Raw genomic sequence first — 26,117 nt, forward strand, 5'->3', positions numbered from 1 at the left:
GGTGTGTCTCAAGAAGTTTAGTTCAGTGAAATGCTTCTCTGTGATACTCAGCGACTCTCCGGTGTATCCTGTTTGTTGGGGGGGCAAGTGGGCTTTTGACCTCAACCCTAAATTGACGTCTGGCTTTTAGACTTACAGGTTTCTAGTGCTGCCATTCAAAAGTCATTATGGAGTGAATCTTGTTTTCCTTCCATACTAGATTTTCTAGGAAGTAGCAGTAGGAAATCATGGAGAAATTGTAAATGGAAGATAATGTTACACATCACCTTTAGAAACACGTGCTTGTTAAAGGGGGGGAGGGGAATCTAATCAATATAATAGTTAATATGGAGTTCACATTATCCTTTCAGTTCTGTCAAAGCCAGGTTTAGCTTGTGTGAAAATGTTATCTTTTAGAGATGTCAAAGATTTTTAATATATTAGAAATGGAAAACTTTGGGCTTTGGGTTTTCAGTTTTTGTTTGGTTTTGGTTTTGAAAATGACTTTTTTAGGCATTTCATTAGCTGTTGTGGGAATTGGATATAGACTGGACAACATACATCTTCAGTCTGATTCAACACAATAGTGAATTGTGAATCTGTGTTGATGCCACAGGAATGCATACATTCTGTGTGAATTAAGTTGAATTTTACTGTGCAGGATCTACAAGTAAGGACAATGAAAATATGCATGCTAGAGTTCTGTGGCAGGCATTTCTGAGCATGTATGTAGAGGATGAGCCTGTCTGCTGTTTCCAGAAGCAGGTTCTATCTTGCTCTGGAATTAGAAACTTCTTTAACTTTCATTGCAAGTTATTTGGTTGTTTTTTGTCCTCTCACAAGTTATAAAATTGCTGGTTAAAGAAAATAAAACGATATTTGAAAAAGTACTGCAAATGAATAAACATGACATGACAGGTTTATATGCAATTAATGTCCCCTTATTCTTTCATCTCCTTAATGTGTTGTTCGGAGAAATCAAGCAAGTTGTTATCAATCTTCCTTATTAAATATTTACATAGTACAAAAATCTCATTTACAATATCATATTTAAAACAAACAATATTCAAATAATCTAATTCTAATAAATAATAAACAATATGTGTAACCCAATGCTATATCTATAAATTTCCACATACATTCCACCAAGTTCTGTTTAATTTATTATCTAGTACAGTACTGCAGTCAGATAGCCTAATATCTCTGGGGTTTGTATGTGTGTGTGTGTGTGTGTGTTTTATGAATTTACTGGTGGTGTTTGGGTAAATATGCCATTATGCTCTTTTTTTATTTTGGTAGAAAGGTTTTAAGTGAATTACAGTATGCATACTAGAAGCCTGATTAAAGGTGTCTTTTTACTGATTTCTTGTATGTGATGATGAAGAAGTTATGTTTGGTTGATTATTTGTTTCAGAAATGCTGCACATCATAAACAGTTGGTAGGTGGATAGTTTAAGATAGACATCAGTGATGGGGTGATTCGAGGATGACGCTAACTGTAGCTGTTAACAGTAATTTTAAGTGGTCTTTGGGCCAGAGCAGTAATACCCTTTTTTTTTCATGGAAGTGTTCTCATATTGCTAGGGATAAAATGTAATTTACAACATAGCAAGTAAAAGCTACCATTTTAATTATTTATTTTTTATTACATCAGAATCAAAATACTGTCAAAAGTAAGTAACTGTGACTTTAATTTTCAAGTTTACTGATTAAAATTGTTCCATATAGGTGTTTTTAACTTTTGTCATACAAATTACAAATCTACAGAAATGGTGACTGCAACGAAGTCTGTGTTTGACATAGAGAGACTAAGTAAATATTGCTTTTATTATATTTGTAGGCTGCCATACACCAAACAACTCTGAGCATTTTCACAAAATTCACCAATTTGGATAGCATTGGGCTAAAATAATCTCTTATTTACTTTATTCTGGAACATTTTAGGGTTTTCAATATGTTGACAAAATACATATCTACTAGTTGAGGGGAAGAAGGTTTTTATATTGAAATTTTGATTAGAAATTTTAAAAATAAAAATAGGTATTTTTAAAAAAAATCCAACTGTTGAAACGTTGATTCAGTGAAAACTAATAATGGTACAGGGATGACTCATATATAGCAAGTACTTTATCTCCCAACAGCCACTTCTCTTCTATAAAAGAAGAGCTGTGGGTCGATGGTCCATTTATTTATTTTAAAAAAAAAACACCTTTAATGGGATGAGTGTTTTGCTTTTATTTGCTTAATATTAGAAAGAATGCTGGGATGTTTTGTCATATCTAGGGTAGCATCTGACTGAACAGTGTGTTTCACTCACATTTAGATCTTTTTGATCTAAATCCAAAAACTATTTAGTGGAGCTTTGTTCATTTTTTGTTTTCAGGTGACAGTTGGAAACTAAGTCAGATTCTCATGTTCATGGACTACCACTGACTGGGTTGACTATAGTTACAAATGGACTTTGAACCCAAGAATACCCAATGTTTGTTAGAGGGCAGTATTCTAAAAGAAGGGAGCATGAGTCACTCAGGTGCTGCAGGTGGTCGTTTTGTATTTTGTAAGAGACTCCAGGACTTCCTATCCTACTGTAGAGAAATGAATAAAAATGACTGGTGCTTCTAAGTTTGTAGCCTAGTGAAGCAGAAAAATACTTTTAAGACAGAACAACAAAAACAAAGCCAGGTTTTCCCTAGCCAATCACCTCCTAAAATTCTTGGTCACCAGGCAGTTAGACAATCAGAGAAGTTCTTACACAGGACACTTGTTCATTTCTGCAGAATGCTGGTGATCCATGGCACATAATTTGAAAAACATTGTTTTAGCCATTCCCAATCATCCAAAATAGTTCATAACTAGTTTTTTTTTAAATCTTTCTCTGCATTGTACCAGAGAGTTTTTGGGTATTAAGCTAAAGGATAGCAAGAACAAGGCCTATTGGAAGTGTGAAAGGGTAGAGGGAAGGGGTAGAAAAACTGGTTTTGTTAACGTTTTTTGTCACTTTACATCCCTTTGCATTTCTTCATCCTAATAGTTGGCAGCAAGGTGAAAGTTCACATTCATAACAGTTGGTCTTTCCACATCTCTGCAAATCTTAATACCTGTTGTAACACTTAGGTTCTCCTCAGATTTGCAGAATTACTTTTTTTTTGGGGGGGGGATCTCAATTTTCCCCTGTAGTTCCAGATTATAAAACTTAATACTATTTAAAGCAAAATGATACAGTACTTCCTCCTCTGCAGCTGTAAATCTTTATTTAGTTATTTATTTATTCGGTATTTATATTTGCTGCTGCTGTCCACAAATTGTAGGTAGTAAACAATGATTTTGTTGCAATCAATGAAACAGTAACATTACAATAAAAATATAATAAGATGTCCATAATATAAAATTAAAAGTTATAAAATCAATTAACCATAATAACAACAAACCAGTGGTGTCACTTTATATTTCATATGTTCTCCAAAACAAATCTGTTTTTTCAAAGTTTACAAAAAACTAATAACATGGGGACCACGTCTGATTACGTTTTCTACTGCAGATGCCCCTGTCGAGAAGCAGTAATTACTTACTCTTAATATTTTTCCATGTTACTGGCACCCATTTTCCTCTAGAGTTTACAATTTTTATCTCTTTGCAAAAGGACACATTTATACTGTATTTTCTTATATTTAAACTTGATAGGATATACTGTTTATGTAGATTTAATTTAATTTAGGCTTAGAATGAGGACCAAGGGCATATGGATCATTTTCACTTGCCTAAGAATAAACAGGATTGTAAGAATATAGAAATGCTGGGGAAATTAAAATACGCAGCAGAAAACTCCTGCTGGATTAGGAATCTTAAGGGTTCCTTATCTCTTAGGAATCTCTTAAGAGTTCATGGTCAGATTTCATAGCAAGAGTTCGTTCAACAAATTAGCTATCCTTTAACTGATAAGATATATCCCATGATTTGATTTATTAAATTGAAACATATTGATGGACCATTGGAATTCTGTTAAATTAAAAATGGACCACTAGTTCCAGTGCAGATAACATAAACCAGTACCAGACAGAAACAAAAGATTCAGCTGAATGACCTTTTCTTAAAGAGTTACTATGTTTGCAGTCCAATAAAGTTAGTAGAGCTGAGTTGCAATGTAGTCAGCTGGCTAAATAAATACATCTGAGTAAACTGCATGATAGGATTTTTTTAAAAAATTCTATCAGCATATAAGATAAATACTGGCTCAAGTTGACTTGATAGCAACTATTTCTTGGGAACAGTGGTTTCCCATTGCCTGCATCCAGGATGTTGTTTTGACTTCCCAGTCTGCCTACAGCCCTGGGATTTCCTGGTATTCTGCCATTAACAAGTAACTTGTTCCCTACTTAGGTATTTTTGAGGTTAGCAAAGATGAAATAGGTGCTGCCACCTAAGTATATTATAGCATATGCAAGGTTGTAGCAAACAGGTTCCTTCTGATGCCCTGTGCTGGAACAATAAAGGTACATCCTAACTTTTCAGATTCTCCCCGTAGTATGATAGTAATGCAATACAAAGGATTCTCTTTAAGAAAGCGGGGTAGAGAATAAAACTATGACCAGAATCTAAAGGTGTATTTCCATTAATAGAAACTGGTTTTCTTGACATAATAGAAGAGGGAGGATTGCTATTCCCTCTGTTGTCCTTTAGGCAATTGCAAATCTACTCCTTAGGGTCTACAGATCCCTCAAGCAGTCCTCAAGAAACACAGGGGAAGGGCAGCAGAAAGGACAAAATCCTGTTGTGGCACATTGGATTCCACCTAATACTTTTAGATATTCAAATATTGTCTGAAATATTTTCAATAATAGAAAAATTACTCAAAATTAATTTTGACAGAAAATTTCACTGGGCAGAAGTATAGCGTCTGCTTCCAGCTTAATCAAAATTCTGTATTATCTGATTTGGAGCACAATATTTAATTACATGAATCATGTGACATTTCTGATCTTTATGACTTATCTGTCACTCTGTAAATGAAACATATTTAACATCTATAAAACCTGTGGTCTCAAGAATGCATAAGCAGCTACTAAAATTTTAAGGAATTCTTGCTCATAAGGTAGTCTAAACAAAGTTATTGACATCAGTACCCTCCCTTGTAATATATCTCTACACATGAAAAGTTTGCTCTGAGTACTGTTCAGATGGATTGAGATTATTGACAAGCTTGAGCAAAGATTTATTCTACATATGTAATTTGCAAATCCACCACCCAGCTAGCCTGCTTTGCACCCACATATAGCAGGCTATTTTTATATGTATAAGGATGAAAGTTTTTTATTAGTTTGTTATCCTAATCACATTGTGATTTGTTTCCTTCTAGTTGCAGACATTTGATATTGCTGAATCCTGCAGAGAAGTTCAGGACTTAACAAATGGTGTAGCCATGGCACATGTTCTTCATGAAATGTAAGTTATTTATTATTGAACTTGTATGCCACCCAACTCCCAATCACTCTGGGTGGCTCACAACAATCAAAACAAAGAAATTACAATAAAACTAATTACAAGGAAGAAAAAGATAAAAGATGACAAGAATGACAGAGCAGGTAGAAGGGGTCTCACTGTCTGTCACCAAGGGCCTAGGTGAAGAGCCAGGTCTTCACACAGCTCTTCTAAACAACAGCAAAGTCAGGGCCATCTGGATCTCAGGGGGCACCTCATTCCAGAGGGTAGGCGCTGCTACAGAGAAGGTGCGCTTCTTCCCAATAGATAATGTTTAAGCAAAGGAACTGGGGTGTACCAGTGCTGCCAGATTGAATCAGCCAGGCAGATACTGTGGGAGACAGGCAGTCCTTCAAGTAACCAGGCCATATGCCAAATAGAGCTTTATAGGTAACGTCCAGCACCTTGAATCACTCAGAAGCAAACTGGCAACTAGTGCACCTCATGAAGCAGTGGTTTTACATGGGCATACTGAGGCATGCTTATCACTGTTCACGCTGCTGTGTTCTGTACCAGTTGAAGCTTCCGGGTGGTCTTCAAAGGCAGCCCCATATAGACAGCATCGCAGTAGTCAAGCCACAAAATGACCAGGGAATAACTTTCTGAATTTTTTTCTTTTATAACCTTGTTTAGTTTTGGGGGTGTTGTTTTTAAAATAGTAATGATTTATCAAAATGCACGTTGTAATTTAAATTATACAAAATATAATTTTCATGTATTTCATATCGTAGTTGAATATACAGCACACAAACTCTCCTACCACCTAAACCATCCAAAATTTAGCCTTGTAAAAATAAGAGCAGATAAAATAACAATCCTTAAAATACGTAAAATTCAGTATGTCTTACTGATCATTAATATACTTGTTACACTAGTTTCATATGTACTGTCTTAAAAGCCTTCACAATATTAGTTTGAAGGGCTGTATTCATTTAAAAAAAATACTCAAAATTGCAGTAAGGTGCTGTGAAAGGGTCATTCCCATGTCTTTCAGGTAGTGCTATTCAGTAAGAATAGAAGTCCTCAAACTGGGTGGTGACTTCTTGGAGGTTGCAAACAACTGTAAAGGAGGTTGCAAAACTCTCTTAAAGCTGATTAGGCTTGTGCAGGCATACCTGGAGGACTGATAAATCGGTTCCCTCTTTGCTTGGGCAAACCTGGAGTGGGCTTCTGTGGGCCAAGTGGGAGCTAATCCTTCAGCAAAACGAGAGACGGCCACAACTGAACCCTCTGCCAATCACAGTATTATTACTTATTTAGTTTTATTCATGGGGGATGCACAAAGTCATTTAACCATTTTAAGAGCTTGTGTGTTGCAGAGTTTGAAAACTCCTGAATCAGGGTAATACTTCCTTTATTTTAAAGAATGAACTCAGTTGAATGAAAAGAGACTTCTAACTTAATTATTAAAAAGAATTATTAAACTAAGCTTGAAAATATCATACGTTACCATATTGTTCCTTGTGAGAGCAAATAGGGAGACCGAGACAATTATAGAAATTGGACCGCAGTAGGAGACTGGAAAGATGGAGGAGATAAGAGCATGCTCAGAACATTTGTAGAGGTACAAAGCAGTATTTAATCATACACAGATACTTCTGAGGGCTATAATCCTGTCCAGTAAAAGCTGAACATTGTCATTAACTTTACAAACCATAAAATATTGAATATTGCTATTGGGAAAGAAAAATAAAAACAGAGGGGAATGGGGAGATAATAGTGAATTGGCTTCCTAGACACCCTAAAGCAGCGGTTCCCAACCTTTTTGGCACCAGGGACTGGTTTCACGGAAGACAATTTTTCCACGGACCCGGATGGTTTCGGGATGATTCAAGCGCTTTCTCTTTTTCCCAACCTTTTATTCTTTTTTCTTCACGTCGTTTGGAGATAGCAGCCAATGGGCTTGCTTTCTCTGACAGGAGGCGAAGCTCAGGCAGTAATGCGAGCGATCGGGAACAGCTGTAAATACTCAGGCTGTAAATTCGCTCACCTCCTGTGTGGCCCGCAGCCTGGGGGTTGGGGACCCGTGCCCTAAAGTTTATAGTATCCTGAAGAAGGGCATGGTTGGCTGCCTGGAATCCCAAGCAGAAACATATCTGTGCAGAAGGATATGGAGATTCCACTTGCAGTTAAGTTAACATTGCAAGTTGGAAGGTAAGATACTCTTTTAGTACTCTTAGGGTTCTTGTCACTTCATAGCTATTCTGTTTTCTTACTTTATAACACGGGTACAGAGCCGTTTTTAGAGTAGAGAGCTAAATGTGCTTTCTCCCCATTCCATTTTCAGAAGCATCCCCTAAACCACAAACATTGTATCACCGAATACAGTCCAATATGCTTTGTCATATAAGACCTCTTTGTTTCCTTAGTATTGCAACAAAAACAAGGTTGAAGCTGAGTGGTGAAATTCAGGGTTTTTTTTTTTCAATATTTAATAAGTAGAGACTGCTTTTATTTCAGTGATCCTGCCTGGTTTGACGAAGCTTGGCTAAGCCGTATTAAAGAAGACGTTGGTGACAGCTGGAGAATAAAGGTAATGGAATATCTTATCAATATATATGTACATAAGTTAAAAGTACAAATAAACATAGTTTAGATCATTTGAGATTGCTTGCTTGTGATTCAGAGGCTGCCTAGACCAAACATGCTGCATGTATCTTTCTACTTTCAACTTATTTATATTCTTGGGAAAGATCCCAGATTGGTATGGAGATTATATGAACAGTAAACATACAAGTACCAGATTGTGCTTTTTTTTCCCCTACAGATCAAATTTCCTGATTATTTTGAGGTTATGGGTTCAAGTAATAACAGTGACATCTGTTGATAGGTGACATTTGAAAACCCTGATCATTACAATAATTCAGCATCAACCTGCAGTAAGGGGGAAGAGCAGGAGATACTCAGTTTATTTCAAGCTTAAATTTGTTAAATAAAGATGTTATTTTTGGAATACAGTACTTTCTCAGCAGATGGCAGCACCTGGATTGATGTCATCTGTACTTGGAAACTAAGTAGGGTCAGTTCTTGTTTGTATTTGGAGGGAAGATTCAGTGAATAGAGCACCGTATGCTAGACTGTGAAAGGTGAAAGGTCCCCTGTGCAAGCACCGAGTCATGCCTGACCCTTTGGGGGGATGCCGCTTTCGCGATGTTTTCTTGGCAGACTGTAGCGGGGTGGTTTGCCATTGCCTTCCCCAGTCGTCACCTTCCCCAGCAAGCTGGGTGCTCATTTTACCGACCTTGGAAGGATGGAAGGCTGAGTCGACCTGAGCCGGCTACCTGAGAATCCAGCTTCCGCTGGGATCGAACTCGGGTCGTGGGGAGAGTTTCGGTTGCAATACTGCTGCCACCTACCGCTCTGGGAAACCAAAAAAGAATCTGGAAGAAGACAGTGGCAAATCACTTCCATTCTTTTGCCAAGAAATTGCATGGATTTGTGCATGATCTAACTAAGTTAAGTTCTTGAGATTTTACCCTTACCTTTGGATTATTTTTGCACTGCACAATAAACTCTTAGAAGAAACCTAAGTTGCCTTACATTATATTGCTGTAGAAAGTGATGCTGGAGCTCTGCTGATGGGGATTGGCAACACTAGAGGTATGCAAAGCTTTAGAAAGGAATGTTTCACAATATAAAAGAACACATATGAAGCACCTCTTTTCGGACAATTAGAACAACTACTGTATATATGTGGCTTTTTGAGACTCACACAGCTGCTTTCAGAAGTTGGTTCCAGCTTTCTCCACATGCAAGTGCAAGTGCATGTGCATGTGCATGCATGGCTATTTTGCTTCACTTCTTTTCCTGAGTTCTGTTTTATGGACAAATTTTAGTTCATGAATTTACATTTTTATTATAAATATATTGAAGCACCTGACAATAACTGCTATAAACAGCGCATAAAATCCTTTTACAAAACAGCAGCAGAACTTGCTTTGGAGTAGGAAGCCTGCGCATTGTATGTCAACTAATTCACCCCATCCAGGGGACCAACTCCTAATTGACATTGGACAGACTTCTTATTGAAGGGTGTCACAGGATAGCCTTGCCTAACATTATTTCTCCAATACAGTTTTGCTTCCCAGATGTCTCCCGAAAGACAAGCTTAAGAGAGAAATAAAGAGATGGAAAAATTACTGCATAAATGGATGAAAGAAGTATCTAGTTTGAAAGTTTGAACAAAATATAAAGCAATTTCCTATTTTTCCTAATAAATTAGATAAGATTTTCCATTCTAAAATGCAGACAGAAAAGTTTATCGTTGGGCATCTGCTCACGCTATGAAAGCATTGTGTTACAGTTTGGTCTCTACTCTGTCCCCTCTGCTTGGATTGATCCCATATATAAACTTACATTTTTCTTTCAGCAGGAGCTGATTTTGTTCCAATGATGGTATTTTAAGGGATATATTGCAGCGTGCAGCTAAGCCAATTCTATTTGTAGGAGTTAAATTTGTTGAATAAAGGCTGCATTTTTGAACGTTAATTCTGACTTTCAAATGTTAATTATAACTTTCAAATATATGAAAATGTATTCTCACAGTGTATTCTCACTCAGTTGTTATTTTAAATATTTTAGGCTAGCAATTTGAAGAAGGTTCTTCAAGGAATTATGGATTATTATCATGAGGTATGAATAAACCACAATGATCAGTAAAATATGCAATATGTTTACTATAATCTCAGTTACAAGTCTCAGCTTGAAGAATGTTTTGTCTATTAATTACATGTCTTGTATACCTGTAAAACCTGTTTGGATGAGCTTAACTTTGATGTTCTATTACTAACATTTTATTCTATGAGGACTTTATAAGCAAATGTATTTATTTGGAAGAGAAAATACTTTTTGAGAAATACTTTAGGTAGTATGCTGTAATGATCAGTATTTACTTTAAAAAAAAGTTTAGTTACTAGTGAATTTCAGTAAATATTGTAACATCAATGTGAGGTATGAATGAAGAAGTGCCCTCTGCTATAAAAAAAACCTAAGGGGTAACTTTATTCTTCTTCCAAAGTATTCTAATTCAGTTTGTGTCTTCAGGGCAGTGTACTGTAGTGGGTAAGGTGTTGGAATAGGACCAGGGAGTCTCAGTTACTGTAGATATTAGATATTGAAGCTCATTGGGTGACTTTGGGCAAGTCATAGTCTCCTGGACCAACCTAGTTGCTATGGAGAAAAACTTCATGTGGTATGAGCTCCTGGAGGAAAGCTGGAATAGAAATCTAATAATAACAACCACAACCCCCCAACACAAACATTTCATTATGAAATTGTAATACCGGATTTCCTTTTTTCAAATCTACAGTTTTTGACTCAGCAAATCTCAGAAGATCTTCTTCCTGATTTAAACCAAATCTCTGAACATTCTAATCCAGTAGAGCTTGGCAGGTTATTGCAGCTCATTTTAGGCTGTGCAGTCAACTGTGAAAAGAAACAAGGTAAATGTTCTCTGATTGAACAGCTTAGTTTGTTAGATTTTTATATCAATGAAACTGAAGTATTATCTCCTTCATTTCTGTGTGCAGTGAAGTAGAAATTTGTAATATTTAGACTTATCTTCACCTTTCAAGCATGTTTTTGAAAAGTATACAATACATAGACCAAAATAAGTTTTTAATGCACCAATTCTGGTTAATGTTTTTAGATGCATTATCATCTAATCAGTGCCCAAGCAAGAACAAGCCAGACAAGGAAAACAGAACAAACCCCTTTTGGTCTGTTCCAGCAAGAGAACCATTAGTACTTTATTCAAGTGATTGGTAGTTTGCAGTTGAAGTGCCTAGGGAGAGAACATCTGTGCACATTTGTGGTTTTAGCCAAGTTGTCCAGACATGCCCACTGCAATCCAACATGTATTTTTGGAAAGTGAATTCCTTTTGAGAATTAACTAAGCATGTTTAGAACCAAAAGCACAGCTAACATTGGCTGTGTTGACATGTCATACCAATGTATGGTTTAGTGTAACTTGCATGAGCTGCAGTGCACCTCTGGTTTATGTGCTCCCCTCTCCTATCAGGGAGCAGGACTCTATCCGATTGGCAGTTACTGTCCCATCAGCAGGTGGATACTGTTGGCTGCAATGCAAGGTATGTTGCTTAAGATCTTTAATCTGCCGCAGTTCTCCTTTCATCATTGGAAGTGCAGAATGTAGGATAGGTAAGCATTCAGCTACAGGGAAGACTGCAGAAATGAACTGCAGACAAGGCTCTTTGTTTATGTGTAAAGTATCCTGGACCTTTCCATGCTGTATAGGATATATCATTAAAAAACAACTTTTGCCTTTTAGAACATATACAAGTTATAATGACACTAGAGGAGTCTGTTCAGCATGTTGTCATGGCTGCTATTCAAGAGGTAAGAAAGTTAACAGAAAAATTGGGATTGATTCCTTTTTCCAAAAAAAAATAGACTGGAGTTATCTAGCGTTGCAGTAGAGACAAGGCAATTAATATTACTCACTCAAATATTTCTAGTGATCTTTCATATATATGTATGTATGTGTGTGTGTGTGTGTGTGTATGTATTTCAAATACGTCATATAGTTAATTTATATTATATAATGTCATTTAATCGCTTTGGCAATGGAAAGGCATAGTGAAAAAAGTTTATGAAGTGTGCATTGAACATGGACTGTTTCATATATTTTAAGGAAAATAATAAATATCAGCTAGTCTCTTTAGTGCTCTTACTCTTATTAGTCTCTTTCAGACCATAGATAATTATGAATTTTGCCTTCATTTTTTTATTGTTGCAGTTAATGAGCAAAGAGATTGTGGGCTTTGTTCCAAGTGATTTATCTGGTGATTTGGAGCAACAGGTAATCGATACACAATCTTTTCAGCTTTTAGTAATCATTTACTGTAATTTTTGATGAATTTCTAGTTAATGAATCTATCATTTGTGTGTACTCAGTCATTCCTGGATTGCTACAGAGCCTCATAGGACACATGATTACTGGAAGAAATGTTGTGTTCTGTAATAAAAATCACCTAGCTTTTTTCAGACCTGTCACAGTCCATTATGTTTGATGGCTCAGCAGAGAGAAAGAGAGAAAGCAATTGTATTTGTTAAGGGAATAGGTAGATTTTAAGTTAACATCTTCATAGAAGGCTGCAGTGACTGCCAACCAAAGCATGGCAGTACCTCATCCCAGCTTATATTTCAGAGGAAGGGGGAAACAAGGAGAGAGGAACTTGGGCAGTGTGAGTGGAAAGGTAAGTCTGAGAGAGGCCGGGAGTCCTAAACCAAGATCTGGCAGGGAGACAGGTTTAGAAATATATTTAGTGCCACTGTATAGACGTATTTGAGTGAATATAGATATAGAAACAAGTGGTTTATATGTTTTATAAACCATTTACAGGTTTATGTAAATGTTATTTTACTTCTTCGTTTAACTATTAACTAAGCGTGCTGTCCTATCTGTTCCCGTGTTCCACCTAGTCATGTTCCCTCAAAGACATAAAGAAATAGGGGAGAAAAAGAAAAGCATTTTAAAACCAGAACAGGGTTTAATGGTGGCCTCAAAAGAAGTAGATTCTGCAGAGATAATAATATTTTGGTTATTTTAAAGAACAAAAAGATAAGAAAGGGTCTCCCAGAACCAGAAAGGTATATGACAGAGACAGATTTGATTACTTAAGCAATTAAATCTAGAAGGTATGGTCATTACCAACTAGCCTTCTATTTACCCATAATTCTTTGTTTTTCCTAAATACCTGTTAGTACTTTTTATACTAGTGGGGACTGCTGGATATAAGGTCAAGAAATCTGTTTTGCTAACTGTCTGAAAATGATCATCTCAACATTTTTAAAGCTGAAAAGAGCACTGGAAGAACTTAATGAAGTACTAGCAGAAAAAGAAGAATTGAAGCAAAGATGTCAAGAACTAGATCTGCAGGTAACCGCATTTTTCCAAGTATATTTGGTAAAGAAAATGTAATTGATTAGTGTTTACCTTAAGTGCCTAAAATCAGATTTCCTTAAAAACATCTTCTAGTATTTTATGGTTAAACACTGTAATGTTTTGTTTTCCTATGTTTTATTAGTTGTGCTATTCACCATGTTATGACATTATTTTTAATTCTAAAGGACTTTTTTTTATGACAGTAACTTCTAATACGTAATAAAAACTATCTGGAAATATTCTTATCTTAATTCTATATACCAATAAATTGTCAGTAGTTGGCCAGCTTTTGAGACCCCTTTCACACAATCCAAGCACTCATAGATATATTCCTACTTGTTATTAGATAAAACCTCTATCAATTTTTGTAATCACCTTTAGTACAACTGCAGTTTTATTTGGCACAATATTTGCAATAATACCCTGTTTTGATCACTTTGCCTAAAGCAGCATACCACTACTAAGAGGTAAAGATGCTTAATGATACCTTCCTGCATTCAAACCTGTGCTTTTCTAGAATGATACATGGGTCAGATGTTTGAATAATTGCTAGTAATGCTTTTTCAGATATGACTCTACAGTTACAGAACCCTCTGTTCCTTTCTTTTGATTTAGAAAATGATGATATCTAATAACTAGACATGTCCAAATGTGTCTTTCACTGTTATTTTTGATGTGCTTTACTGCAGATTTTAGAAATTATATTTTGTAGCTTTTCTCATGTATGGGTTTATTATACAATGTTTGGAGTATTTGAAATAAACCCTTTAAAAATATTTAATATATAAATCTGTTGTAAGCTGTAATACTTGTCCTTGACCTGGTTATTAATATAAATTAATATGCAGGTAGTCCTCCCTTAACGACCGGTCACCTAATGACCGTTCAAAGCAACGACAGCCTTGGACAGGGTGCTTTACAGCCCATAAATCATTTCTGGCTGTCGGGAAATGTTGCCCCACCCTTCCCTCACTGTCATGTGACCTCATTTCGGGCACTCAGCAACCGGCTTGCATTTACAACTGGTTGCCCAGCGCCCCGCGATCATGTGATCACCATTTGCAATCTTGTCTGCCAGCTTCCCCAGAAAGTCAGTGGGGAAGCCGGCAGGGAAGGTTGCAAGTGGAGGGGACGGAGGGGAGGGGAAACCCTTCATGGAACTGAAAGAATGAAGCTCACATCCTTAAGATTTCTGCTTCGTTCCTCCAGCCCCACCCAGGATTTCCCGCCTGTGCACTGATGGGAGGGGAAACCCTTCAGCAGGGAGCTCCTTCGCTCTGTCCGATCTGGGAGATTGGTTAACAACTGCCACTTGGAGTGCTGGGATTGCGGTCGTTGAGCGAAATGGTCATGTGGGCATCTTGCTTAACAATGAATTCCCTCAACGATCGAGATTCCAATCCCAATTGTTCTTAATCAAAGACTACCTGTAATGATCCTGAATCTGTGCTAATACTTATATTTGACCGCGGTTAAATTTTTACAGCGTAGCAAATCTGAAAGATCATTTGACAAACATAACACAATAATTTAATGCCACTGTGCTGTACTGAATATGAGTGTTTATTTGAAAGTCAAAATATACTTCTTGCTTAATCTAATTGTTAATAAATTCACTTGTAAGGTCTCAGTGTCCCATGATATTTCACAAGAATTTAAGAAAGGTAGGTTTATTTTTACTTCAGGGAGACGTAACCCAAAGAGCACACTGCATTTTAAGAATCAGTGAACTAACACGTGATATGCTGTGATGTTTTGATATATTACAATTAACACAGCGGCTTTCACTAGAAGGATACTTAAGGGGCTGTTTTATTAATATGAGGAACCTTCTTGGATTGTTAATGTACTTACTGTTATGCTCCTACTTTCTAGCTTGTGATATTTTCGGAAATATTTGCAAAATGCATGTGTGTTTTATCCACCGATACATATATGATGCTGTCTAAATTTTATTTAGTGCTACTAGTATTTGCTCTTGGAATTGCTTTTTACCCAGCTATTCACTACTAAGTATTATTATTGCTCAGTTGTGTGCTGCTTTTGTGTCTTCAGTTTATAAACTGACCAATATTTTTCTACATGCTAACGATGCTTCCCTTTTTAATCCTTTTTCTGTTTCTACAGTAGTGTGGAAATTTTATCTAGGTGGATTTTGATCTGATTCAGCAAGGCAATTATTGTGTTCTTATGTGAGGTGAAGAAAAATGTGTCTTGCTGGATCATTCCAGAGTCCACTTAGCTCGGTTCTTCATTCAGCTATGCTGAAGTTCTTCTGTTATTGGCCACTGCATATAATAGGCAGGAACACTTTTCCTGTTGATTCTGCTTTGTTACTGTGGCTGGTAACCTTGATTATATAAGTCCTAAGATGTTGCTGATTTAGAATGGGAGAGCTGCAAATGAAGGACGGGTGTACAGCTGATGGTTCTATATGTGGATTCACAAAGAGAAGTGCAAGAAACTGAGACAAATAGATCGCAGTGTATATGGAAATATGTATACTGAAATAACAAGAATTGGACTTGATTTTATTTAATTTTATACTGTACATTAATGCATTCATTTTGTGCTTATCTGTTAATCTGTGTGTATGTATGCACACACACACATACAAGTTCTACATTTAATTTATGAAGCAGATCATTTGACTGGGGGTTAGTCACTTCCTTTTCTGAGATAAAAATCACTTGTCCCAATATTGAAATAATTACATGCTATTAACTGTCTTGATAAGTTCGTAATCCTGAAGCGGATTCTACATCTTTAGGTGGCTGCCCTTCAAGAGGAAAAATGCAGTTTAATGTCTGAAAATGAGATAATGAATGACCGATTGGATCAATTAGATGGTTCATTTGATGATACAAATACAGCAGTTGCAAAAAAGTGTTTTCATGCACAGTTACAAATAGAACAGCTACAAGAAGAAAATTTCAGGTATGAATTAATGCAATCCAGTCATCTCTCTCCATGTAACTTCCTGAGTTGTTTACTGAAACAAAATAGAAAACATTTCTGAAGTAACACTTGATGCAAAAAGATACAGCCTGGCCATTATAAACCAGCAATACTATATTACTCCATTTTTTTTTCTGTATGTTGTGTATTTCTGAAGTTTTTATTGATATTTTAGTGGTGCTAGCTATAGTCTATTAGGCCTGGAGCTGTCAAAGGCTAGCATTCTCTCTCTTTTTTTTATATAAGAATTTTATTAAGTTTCAAGCAAAGATAAAAGCTACAGGAAAAAAAAGTACAAAGAAAAAAAAACTAAAAAAAAGTGTAGAAGCAGAAGAGAAATTTTTTCAAAATTACAAAAAGACTTCTGACTTTTAACAGCAAGGACATACAACAATTTTCCATAATCCCTTATTCTATATTAGACAAAAATCACATTATTTCTATAAAACATTCCATTGGCACATTATAAAAATCACTAAATAAGTTGCTCCATCCCCTTATATTAAATGAAAAGAAAAAATATAAACCTCCTAGTCAACTTCCCCCACAAAGATAACATTTATTTAATTATTTCCTTCCTACTGCTATTCTATACATTCCTGTCTACTGTAATAAAGATCAAACTAAAAAACATACAAATTGCCTTGATGATACAACAATTTTAATAATCTTAATCATATTAAACCCAAAACCAGACATTTATTATTTTTTATTATTCCTTAATAATCTTAATCCAAATGGTTAAAGATAAATGAAATCAGCCAAACCCTAAAAGCAATCTGGATAAATATTCTTAAACCATTATCCCACTTCAAGATAAACCAGAGCATTTACATATCGCCACAATGTGCACAGAGCTTTTTTCTTAAAAAAAATCGAACAGCCCAACTGCCTCCCTCAAAAACTCCGACTTCTCTTCAGGAGACCTCCCATACACAATAACCCCTTCTTTTCCATGGTGTTCCATCAGAAGATCAAGTTCACTTATGGCTTGCAACTCAGTCTCTCCCTTTAATTTCTCCAACTCAACTATCCAATCTTCATCCAGCTTTTCAACAGAACTCCCGATCTCACTCTTAGAAGAGACATTTCTGTCGCTGTTAAATTCCTCAGTTTTATCCACAACATCCCCAACCAGATGACACAGTTTAGATCTCATGTCTTCCGCAATGTCCTGAATGCCTTGCATAAAAACTTTGTAAGAATCAGGAAAAATCTGTTTTAAATTTTGGTGGAAGTCAGAGAAAGTCTGTTTAAAATCCTCCATGTCTCAAGTAGTAGATTATGGCACCCCCTAAGAGTTTAACCATCAAAAATCAAAGATATGAAAGAATTCCGAAATACGTTTACATAAGCGAAAGTGCGATATGCAGACAGTTCCCCAGGGAAAGTAGAAGCAGAAAACTACAAGTTCAAAACAGCCAATTCAACGTGTAGGGAAATGCTAATATCTTCAAATTTAGTACAAAAATAATAAGGAGACAATTATTTACTTTCAATCCTCCTTAATATTTGGAGGGAAAACAAAAATCCAAAACTTAAAAAGATTTTTTTTAAAAAAAATTGATTCCCAAAATAACTATAAGCACCAAGAGAACCTGCTTCTCCTTGCTGTAGAAAACCTCTCTTAAGATACGTGTACTTAAAAGAAATATAAATTGGGTGATTTAGAAATGGGGTGGCCGGTCTTAGTGTCCCTTTAAGGCTACAGCGCGGCTTGGAAATGGTGACGTCCCAGCCTCCTGGCTAGCTCTCACCAGTTGAACACGAACGCTGTTTGCAATCTTCTGGCTGCAAGCAGCCATCCGGAGGGCGGATGGGGTGATTCCAGGTGTTTTCCTTTTTCCAGAAAAACACTCCTGGGCTTCAGGAAAAACCTGCCTGAGCCCCAAAAAACTGCCGCGTTGTCAGTTTTGCCTGCTGAGCCCGTGGGCACAGCTGTTCAGTCTGCCATGTCCCCACTGGAAGCCAAAGCCAGCATTCTCATGAAATGCCTTCTCTTATATTGACGTGCCCATTTATGAATATTTCCTGAAGCGGCCTTGCCCAGCTGTCTGCACCCTATAGAGATTCATATTCTTTTATTCAGTGGTTGCAGATACTCTGTAGATGCAGTTCCCAGAGAGGTGATTATAAAACTACTGTAGTCCACCTCAGGTATTGGAATAAAGATACAAACATGTCTGAAACAGTGGGGTTGTTCATACTGGCCCACTTACTTGGGCATCCTTTTAGCTCACACAACCCAGTTGACAAGTGGAGACCCCATAATCTGCTTGAGCCAAGCTTATTGATCTGTGCAGGGGATGGAGTACAAGGTTCTGCCTGCTGAGAGAGTGGTGAGACAACACTTGTATAATAGACTTATTTACAGGAAAAAGGACAGTATGACCCCTCAGTGACATAGCGCACCCAAATCCCTATCTGTAGTAACCTAGCATTTTTAGGCTTTGATTTGTTTAGTCAGCAAGCTTGAGTAACTGTCAGAGATCAGCAAGGGGTCACCTTCCTCTTCTCTGAAACAAAGGCCCTGAGTTTGCAGTTTCAGCCCCTTAGTAAGCTATGTGCATTTTATTCTCAAGCATTAGGTAAGCACTGAAGCCTTTCTGAGGCCATTTTTGTTAGGTCAAACTGTTTTATTAATTATTTTCTCCTTCACCTGTACTAGGCCTCACTGAACAGGTGATCAGAAATTGTAGTCTATTTATTTTTGCTCCTACTGCAGTATAATACATGAATGCTGCTTTTAATTAGTGTAATCTTTTGTTTTGGTTCTTTTGGGCTTTATTCTGTATTAATGGCATTATGTATATAATTTTGCATACTGTTTGATAAATATATATCCTTCAAATTATTTATTAAGAAACTTACATGATCACCTATCTTATGTGCCGTAACTCTGGGCAACTCACAGAAGCAGTGATAAGAACATACAAACAATAAAAACCAGCATCCCCCCAAAAAACGCAAAATCCACAACTCCAGGTGCCCTAAAACAACAGTCCCCATACATTTTTTAAAACAAGAACACTATCATTGGGCTCCAGCCTCACCCCGTCCCAATGGTTAGGGGAAGCTCTTTAAGGCCTTTTGGAAATCAAAGGGTGGTGGCCTGCCCAGTTTCAGTAGGGAGGGTGTTCCACAGGGCAGGTGCCGCTACTGAGAAGGCACATGTCCTAAATTTGTATAATGGTGCTGGTTTTGTTTTTGCTTTATTTTATTTTTTATAAAGGTTGTAAAGTAACTCATTGCTCCGGAATTCTAAATTTTAATACTGCAGAAATACTGTTTAGTGCCTTTCTCTTTGTTAGTAATAGTATGAAGTAGAAACTGGTTAAATATAAAATAACATTTTAAAGTTGCAATTTTAAGATTGAATGGTCCTTCTCTACACTTCATTTGCCCTTAATGCTCCTGCATACGGGAGATTACCCAAATTTCTGTGCTAAAACTTTTCCATGTATTTTTATGAATGGTACTATAAATTAGTGCAGATGTTTCATACTGAGGAAGTTGACAGTAAACCCATTCCAATAATTTTATTGTTCCTGCAAAGGCTTGAAACTACAAAGGATGATTATCGTGTTCATTGTGAAGAGCTTGAGAAACAACTGATTGAGCTGCAACATCGCAATGATGAACTGACATCTCTGGCAGAAGAGTCCCGGGCTCTGAAGGATGAAATTGATGTTCTTAGGTATAGAGCATAAATCCAATTTCCATTATGTTAATATCTCTTCAATATGCTAGTATTCTATCATCTTGGAGTTTCTGAAGGAGGCACTAAACTTCCCCAGCTGCTGCCCTTCCCCCACGCCACCTAATATATTTTATATTGTTTCCCTTTACAGGGAAACCCTGTTTTTAACAGTCTGATCGAGAGGATGGGTGTCTTATTATTCACAAATGCTACAGTACATAAGCACAGCAATTTATTGCATTTGGGCAATGGTGACATCACCCGAACGGCACAGGTTTTGTCATTTGCTTGAATTCACATCATTGGTGCAATGATGTCATTCTAGAAATGGCAAAAATTGCAGCAGAAATTGGGTGTAGTGCATTTGTAGTATTGATGTCCTCAAAATGGAAGATTCACTGTATTACCAATCTAAAAGCCGTCCAGATGTCCTCATCTGTGAATCTCAGGATTCACTGACACTAGGGACACCCTGGATGTGAATTCTAAGGGTGGCAGACTAATACGTTTGGAAGGCCTCAAGTTGGTGAAGTATGGAAGACCTTTGACATAATACAATGAATTAAGACTGTACCTCCTTTTTTGCAATACTCAGAACCCCCAAGATTGTGCCATTGAAATTTGGCAGCAAACTTGAATTCTGACTGCTTTTGTTTTTGTTTATTTACTATTTGGTTTTTTCCTAAATATAGTAAGTAAAATAAGTGGTTCTGCCTCCAATGCTGAAAGTTTCTATTTTATATTCTTGATATACTTCATTCTCTTGCAGGTTCTTACATATGATATTTAAAATGTTTCTAGAGTAACAAATATTTAGTGTCTTCATATGGAAATTGCAAACTACTTTTATTTGCATGTCTTCTTATAACTGGTAGCATATATGCTATAAAACCAGTACACAAAGGTCATCATTCGACCTCTAGCTAAGATGTTAGTTTTCAATTAAGTATTGTAGGAATACTTTAACTCTGCTAAACAAACCTCCTAATTCCAGTTCAGTATTGCAGCATTTTAGCTTCATAGCGTTTCTATATTCAATAATGATAAATGATGGTCTCATGAAATTCAATTAATTCAAAGGAAAGTCTACCCTAGGTTGGCAAGGATCATTGCCTAATAAAAGGAGGAAGCCATTCATGGCTACAGTTGATGCTCCAGTTTTAATAAGTCCTGCAATTTGAATCTGAGAAGAAAATGTTTAAGAAATAGGATCTTACTTTCCTCCTAACTATGTATTTGCATTTTGTTGTCTGGTAACAGTTCAAGCATGCTTTTGAAAGAACTAATAAATTGTTTGGTGTTCCTTTTGTTTCTGAGTAAAAAAAAATTCTACAAATGATATGTTGTTATTGTAGGACTGTCGCTGATAAAACAAGTAAGCTGGAATCAATGGTTGAGGTATATCGCAAAAAACTGGAAGACCTGAATGACTTTCGGAGACAGGTGAAATCACTTCAGGAAACAAACATGATGTATATGCATAACACAGTTAGCCTAGAAGAAGAGTTAAAGAAAGCAAATGCAGCCCGTGCACAGCTGGAAACTTACAAAAGGCAGGTCAGAAACGTTTTCTTCCATCTTGTTTGTATCTATGTTTTCTTTGTACTGTTTCAGTTCTCTAAAAGTGTGCCCTTTTAGTTCTAAAAAAGCTGGGAATGCAAGGTGACTTCCTCCTTGTGTTATCCTTGCATGGATTTTTATTGTTTATATCAAATGGAATACTTTTTAGTGAGGAGTAGGATTGGAGTGTGTGCTATGCTGGGACTTCTCTGCAACCTAGGACTTTGTATGCTACACAGTACTTCACTCATTCATTTCATTTAATAAAGTCACCTTATTGGTAGATTGGCCTAGTAGCATTCGCATTTGCATGCCTTCAGCCATGCAGTTGGATTATAAGTAAAGGCATGAAAACTAGTGTCATATTTTTTTGTAGAACATTCCCCTACAAGACCTACACCCTATTAATTGAATCTGTTGACCTTAATTTCTAAACATTAAATGATAATTTTTGCTAAGATGATGATGAAATGCTTTAGAAAAACAGTTAAGTAATGGATATATTCTATTCAAATCGGGAAAATTGATTTCTAACTAATGCTGAAAAGATAATAGGATCTCAAGATAATGAAATCCTGATTGTAACATTCTTTCTGCTCCAATATAGCAGAATAATTTATTTTAAATTATCAGGTTCTGAAACCTTTAAAGAGGTTATTTGTTTCCTTTTTAAACCAGGTCCAGGAACTTCATAACAGGCTCTCTGAAGAAACCAAAAGAGCAGATACACTAGCTTTCGAACTAAAACGATTAGAAGAGAGGCATGAGACATTAATGAAAGAGAAAGAGGTGAGGTTTCTACTAATGAGGTGGAAATACAATTTTCAAAGTATTGGGAATTCAAGATACCTAGGAGGATGTGCAAAGGAAGGAGGTTACTTAGAATGCTGAATCTCATAGAATACCTGCAATGTAGTGATAATTTGTTTTAGCCTATCGTATAAGATGCTACCATCAGTTATAAACACTGATTTATTTCTTTTCTCTTACCTTTTTCACCGATTTTGCCCATAAAAACTCTGCTTCTAAAACCATCCTGATATTTAATAAGCAGCATCCCTTGAAAGGAAGCTGGCTTAAAGTATATTCCAAAGGAATATTGAAACAAATTAATATTAATAAGTTTTTATAAACCAGTCTATGGATTGACCTGTTAGATTTCATTGGGAGGTGGGATAAGTTACAAAATCAAGGTACCATTTTAGAAAACAATTGTGTTCTGTTATTAAGAGTTACTCAGGGATGTCATTTTCAGGGGGGGAGCAATTAAAGCTCTCACATAATATTGAGGCAAGTATTTTGATATACATCTACCACCATTAAATGCGTTTTTATTTTCAGAGATTGATAATTCAGCGTGATGCATTGAAAGAAGCCAATGAAGAGCTCAGGTGTTCACAAATGCAGCAGGATCATCTGAACCAAACAGGTACTTTAAAAAAAAAATCTTTAGGATCATTTTTTTGCTTAGACTCTATGGAAAGTAGCCTTATGATTTTGCTTTATGCTTTTAGGTGCGTCTACTATGAAATGTCATGAAAATCTTGCTGCTGAAATTCTGCCTGTGGAATATAGGTAAGAGGAGTGAACACACATAAAATGAAGTATGAATCTTTTGTATAATGTGATGTATTGTAATACAGAATATCAGACAATATAGAAATCCCATATTCTTATAAAGATAAAGCCCTAAATATTGGGGGGGTGTATTTCTAAACTGAATCAATATAGAAAAAAAATCTATACTCTCAATTAAAAAGAAACCAATTAATCTAAGAAATACAACAATAAGCATAACTCGGTATCTCTGATTCCAAATGGGACTGGATTCTTACAGATTTATTATATAGATTTATAGTGTGAAGGCTTTCCTGTTAAGATCATATTCCAGAATATTAGCAAAGGAATAAGTTGATACTGGGGATTTATTTATTTTCTGGAAGGAAAAAGCCTCATTCCATTCCTTTCCCCTAGCTGCTTCACCCAACAGGATTAGAGGCTGCTTTTGAGGAAGAAGTCTGTACAATAATGTATGCACAAGTCTACTTTCTATTTCTAAGAGGTTTTCTAGATCTTTCTACTGAAATGAAATTGAAATTAGCACATGACTAGGGCTACAGACATACTTTATAATATCATACAGCTTGCCAATTGTATTATAATATACAGTAGGCCCTGTTTTATAACATTGGAGGATAATGTAATATTTTACAAAACATATCTGCTTACAAATTTTGTTTTAAATCTTAGAGAAGTGTTCATTCGGCTTCAGCATGAAAACAAGATGCTTCATTTGCAACAAGAAGGATCGGAAAATGAACAAATTGCAGAGCTTCAAGAGAAGCTAGAACAAAAGAATCGGATAATAAATGAATTAGAAACAGAAAACAGGTGATTCCCCTTCATATAAAATTTATTGAATGCTGTTTTTTATAAATACGAAAAACTTGTAAGAGACACAGAATAGAAGATGAAAAAATACTGAAGAATTACATAAAGCACAGCATGAAAGATTGATTGGCTCCAAATTGACTGGGTGCAACTGGGCTGAAAGTGGACTTTCCTACTCAAACTGCCCCTAGAGTTGCTTGTAAATGCTAAATAGGAGAGACTGTCAAAATGAGGTAGGTTGTGATTCACTGGGAAAAAGAGATCCTTAAAGCTTAGGCATAGACAGTTTCTTTGAGTGGAACTCGACTCAGAGCGGTACTTCCACCTGATTTCTCCTCTTGGTTCTTGCATAACAGAGTACAGATAGTCCTCACTTACCGACCATTCGTTCAGTGACCAAAGTTGTGGTGGCACTGAATGAGTGGTACTTATGACCAGTCCTCGAAGTTCTGGCAATTGCAGTGCCCCCAAAGTCATTTGATTATGATTCGGGCACTTGGCAACAGCTCGTGCTTATGATGGTTACAGTGTCCTGTGGTTATGTGATCACCATTTGCGACTTTCCCTACTGGCTTCCCACAAGCAAAGTCAATGGGAAAGCCAGCACTGAAGGTCGCAATTTGCTCTGGTAAGTCCCACTGGCCTTCCTGCACCCATGCCACGCTTCATCATCCACCCCCTCGGTTTCCTGCACTGACATTGCGGCATCCACTCTCCAGCCGTCCTGCACTCGGGCTGTACCGCATCATCTGCCTGCACTCGTGCATGGCCTGTGCCAGGCCTCCCAAGCCCTCCCCTGGCCTCCCCAACTCATATGCGGCCAGCACTGGCCCTCCCCCGGCCTCCCGCACACACACCCCGTGGCGCCCCTGCACTCCCTACCTGGGACTCCCGCAGCTTCCCACTTAATGATGACCCATGTGTCTTGGAGTTATGATGGCAACCGGGAATGCTGGGAAGGTTGCTAAGTGATGAGGTCATGTGACATCAAATTTACAACCGCATCGCTTAGCAACAGCAATCCTGATCCCAATTGCCATCATAACCTGAGGACTACCTGTAATCTATTTAGCAGGGATAAATACTTCAATAAAGAGGAGGTCAAGGATGTCCACTTCTTCCAGCCTAGGTGTATGTGTGTAAATCTTGAAAGAACAATGATTTCATGCTTGGGAAACTTGAACTCTATTAAGTATTCTTATATTTAATGTTTCACAATAGACTGAGCAAGGAGCATGTTGGGGAGCTGCAGCAGCAGATTGAAGACCTTCAGAAGTCTTTGCAGGAGCAAGAGTCCAAGAAAGAAGGAGAAAGGGTAGGTATGATATGGGGATATACAGGTAGTCCTTGGATTATGACCATTCGTTAAGTGACTGTTCAAAATTACGATGATGCTGAACGAATGGTACTTAGGTCCTTGTAGTTCCAGCTGTTGCAGCGTCCCTGCAGTCAAGTGATTGCGATTTCTGACGTTCCCTGCCGGCTTCCCACAAGGACAGTCAATGGGGAAGCTCGTAGGAAGTTGGAATTTGCAGTCATCCTCATTTAGTGACCCACACGGCCCTTGCTTAACGATGGCAACCGGGACTGCCAGAGTTGCTGTTGCTAAGCGACGCAGTCACATGACATCATACTATACAACCACATCATTTAACAACAGCAATTCCGGTCCCAATTGTCATTGTAAACCGAGGACTACCTGTATTTCATAGTAGAAGATAACTAAATAAGTCCTAAGTACTCTGTTATAACTTAATACAGAGTAATAACTTAGTGAGAGTTATTACAGAGTAAGAATGCACAGGTTTATGCTATCTGAGGCCTTTCTCTGTGTGACGGCATATGCATAATTTACTGTGGTGAGAAGACAATTTGTGTGTCTAAGTATGCATATAGGAATCAGTTAACTTTGCTAATGGGATACTTTATTCTGCGGGCAAGTAATTTTGACCAATAGTGCTTTGTATTAATGCTGATTAAATTTTGAACCTGAGTTGTCCTTTTTTGGAATATGGCCTCTGGCCATTTCTAGTATAAAAATGCATATATGCACATAAGTATGCAAATATGCACAGTGAGTACATTTTTCTTAAGAAAGGAATATTCAGGCTTGGTTTCAGTGGGTGTTGACAATTTTGATTAACAAGT

The 26,117-nt window shown here is 36.9% G+C and overlaps 1 protein-coding gene across 1 annotated transcript in view; it reads left to right on the plus strand.

The window, feature by feature from the left end:
• HOOK1 (hook microtubule tethering protein 1) overlaps nt 1-26,117 on the plus strand; it is a 32,580-nt gene that overhangs the window by 725 nt on the left and 5,738 nt on the right. Inside the window, exons 2-16 of the mRNA XM_063298031.1 lie at nt 5,333-5,418; nt 7,915-7,987; nt 10,036-10,086; nt 10,763-10,895; nt 11,744-11,811; nt 12,212-12,274; nt 13,271-13,354; nt 16,131-16,297; nt 19,875-20,015; nt 21,374-21,575; nt 22,257-22,367; nt 22,920-23,007; nt 23,093-23,153; nt 23,829-23,969; nt 25,191-25,284. Of these exons, the coding sequence (XP_063154101.1) occupies nt 5,333-5,418; nt 7,915-7,987; nt 10,036-10,086; nt 10,763-10,895; nt 11,744-11,811; nt 12,212-12,274; nt 13,271-13,354; nt 16,131-16,297; nt 19,875-20,015; nt 21,374-21,575; nt 22,257-22,367; nt 22,920-23,007; nt 23,093-23,153; nt 23,829-23,969; nt 25,191-25,284 (1,563 nt within the window). The remainder of the gene's footprint in view (nt 1-5,332; nt 5,419-7,914; nt 7,988-10,035; nt 10,087-10,762; nt 10,896-11,743; nt 11,812-12,211; nt 12,275-13,270; nt 13,355-16,130; nt 16,298-19,874; nt 20,016-21,373; nt 21,576-22,256; nt 22,368-22,919; nt 23,008-23,092; nt 23,154-23,828; nt 23,970-25,190; nt 25,285-26,117) is intronic.

This window comes from Candoia aspera, chromosome 3 (assembly GCF_035149785.1).
Source record: "Candoia aspera isolate rCanAsp1 chromosome 3, rCanAsp1.hap2, whole genome shotgun sequence".
NCBI classification, from domain to species: Eukaryota; Metazoa; Chordata; class Lepidosauria; order Squamata; family Boidae; genus Candoia; species Candoia aspera.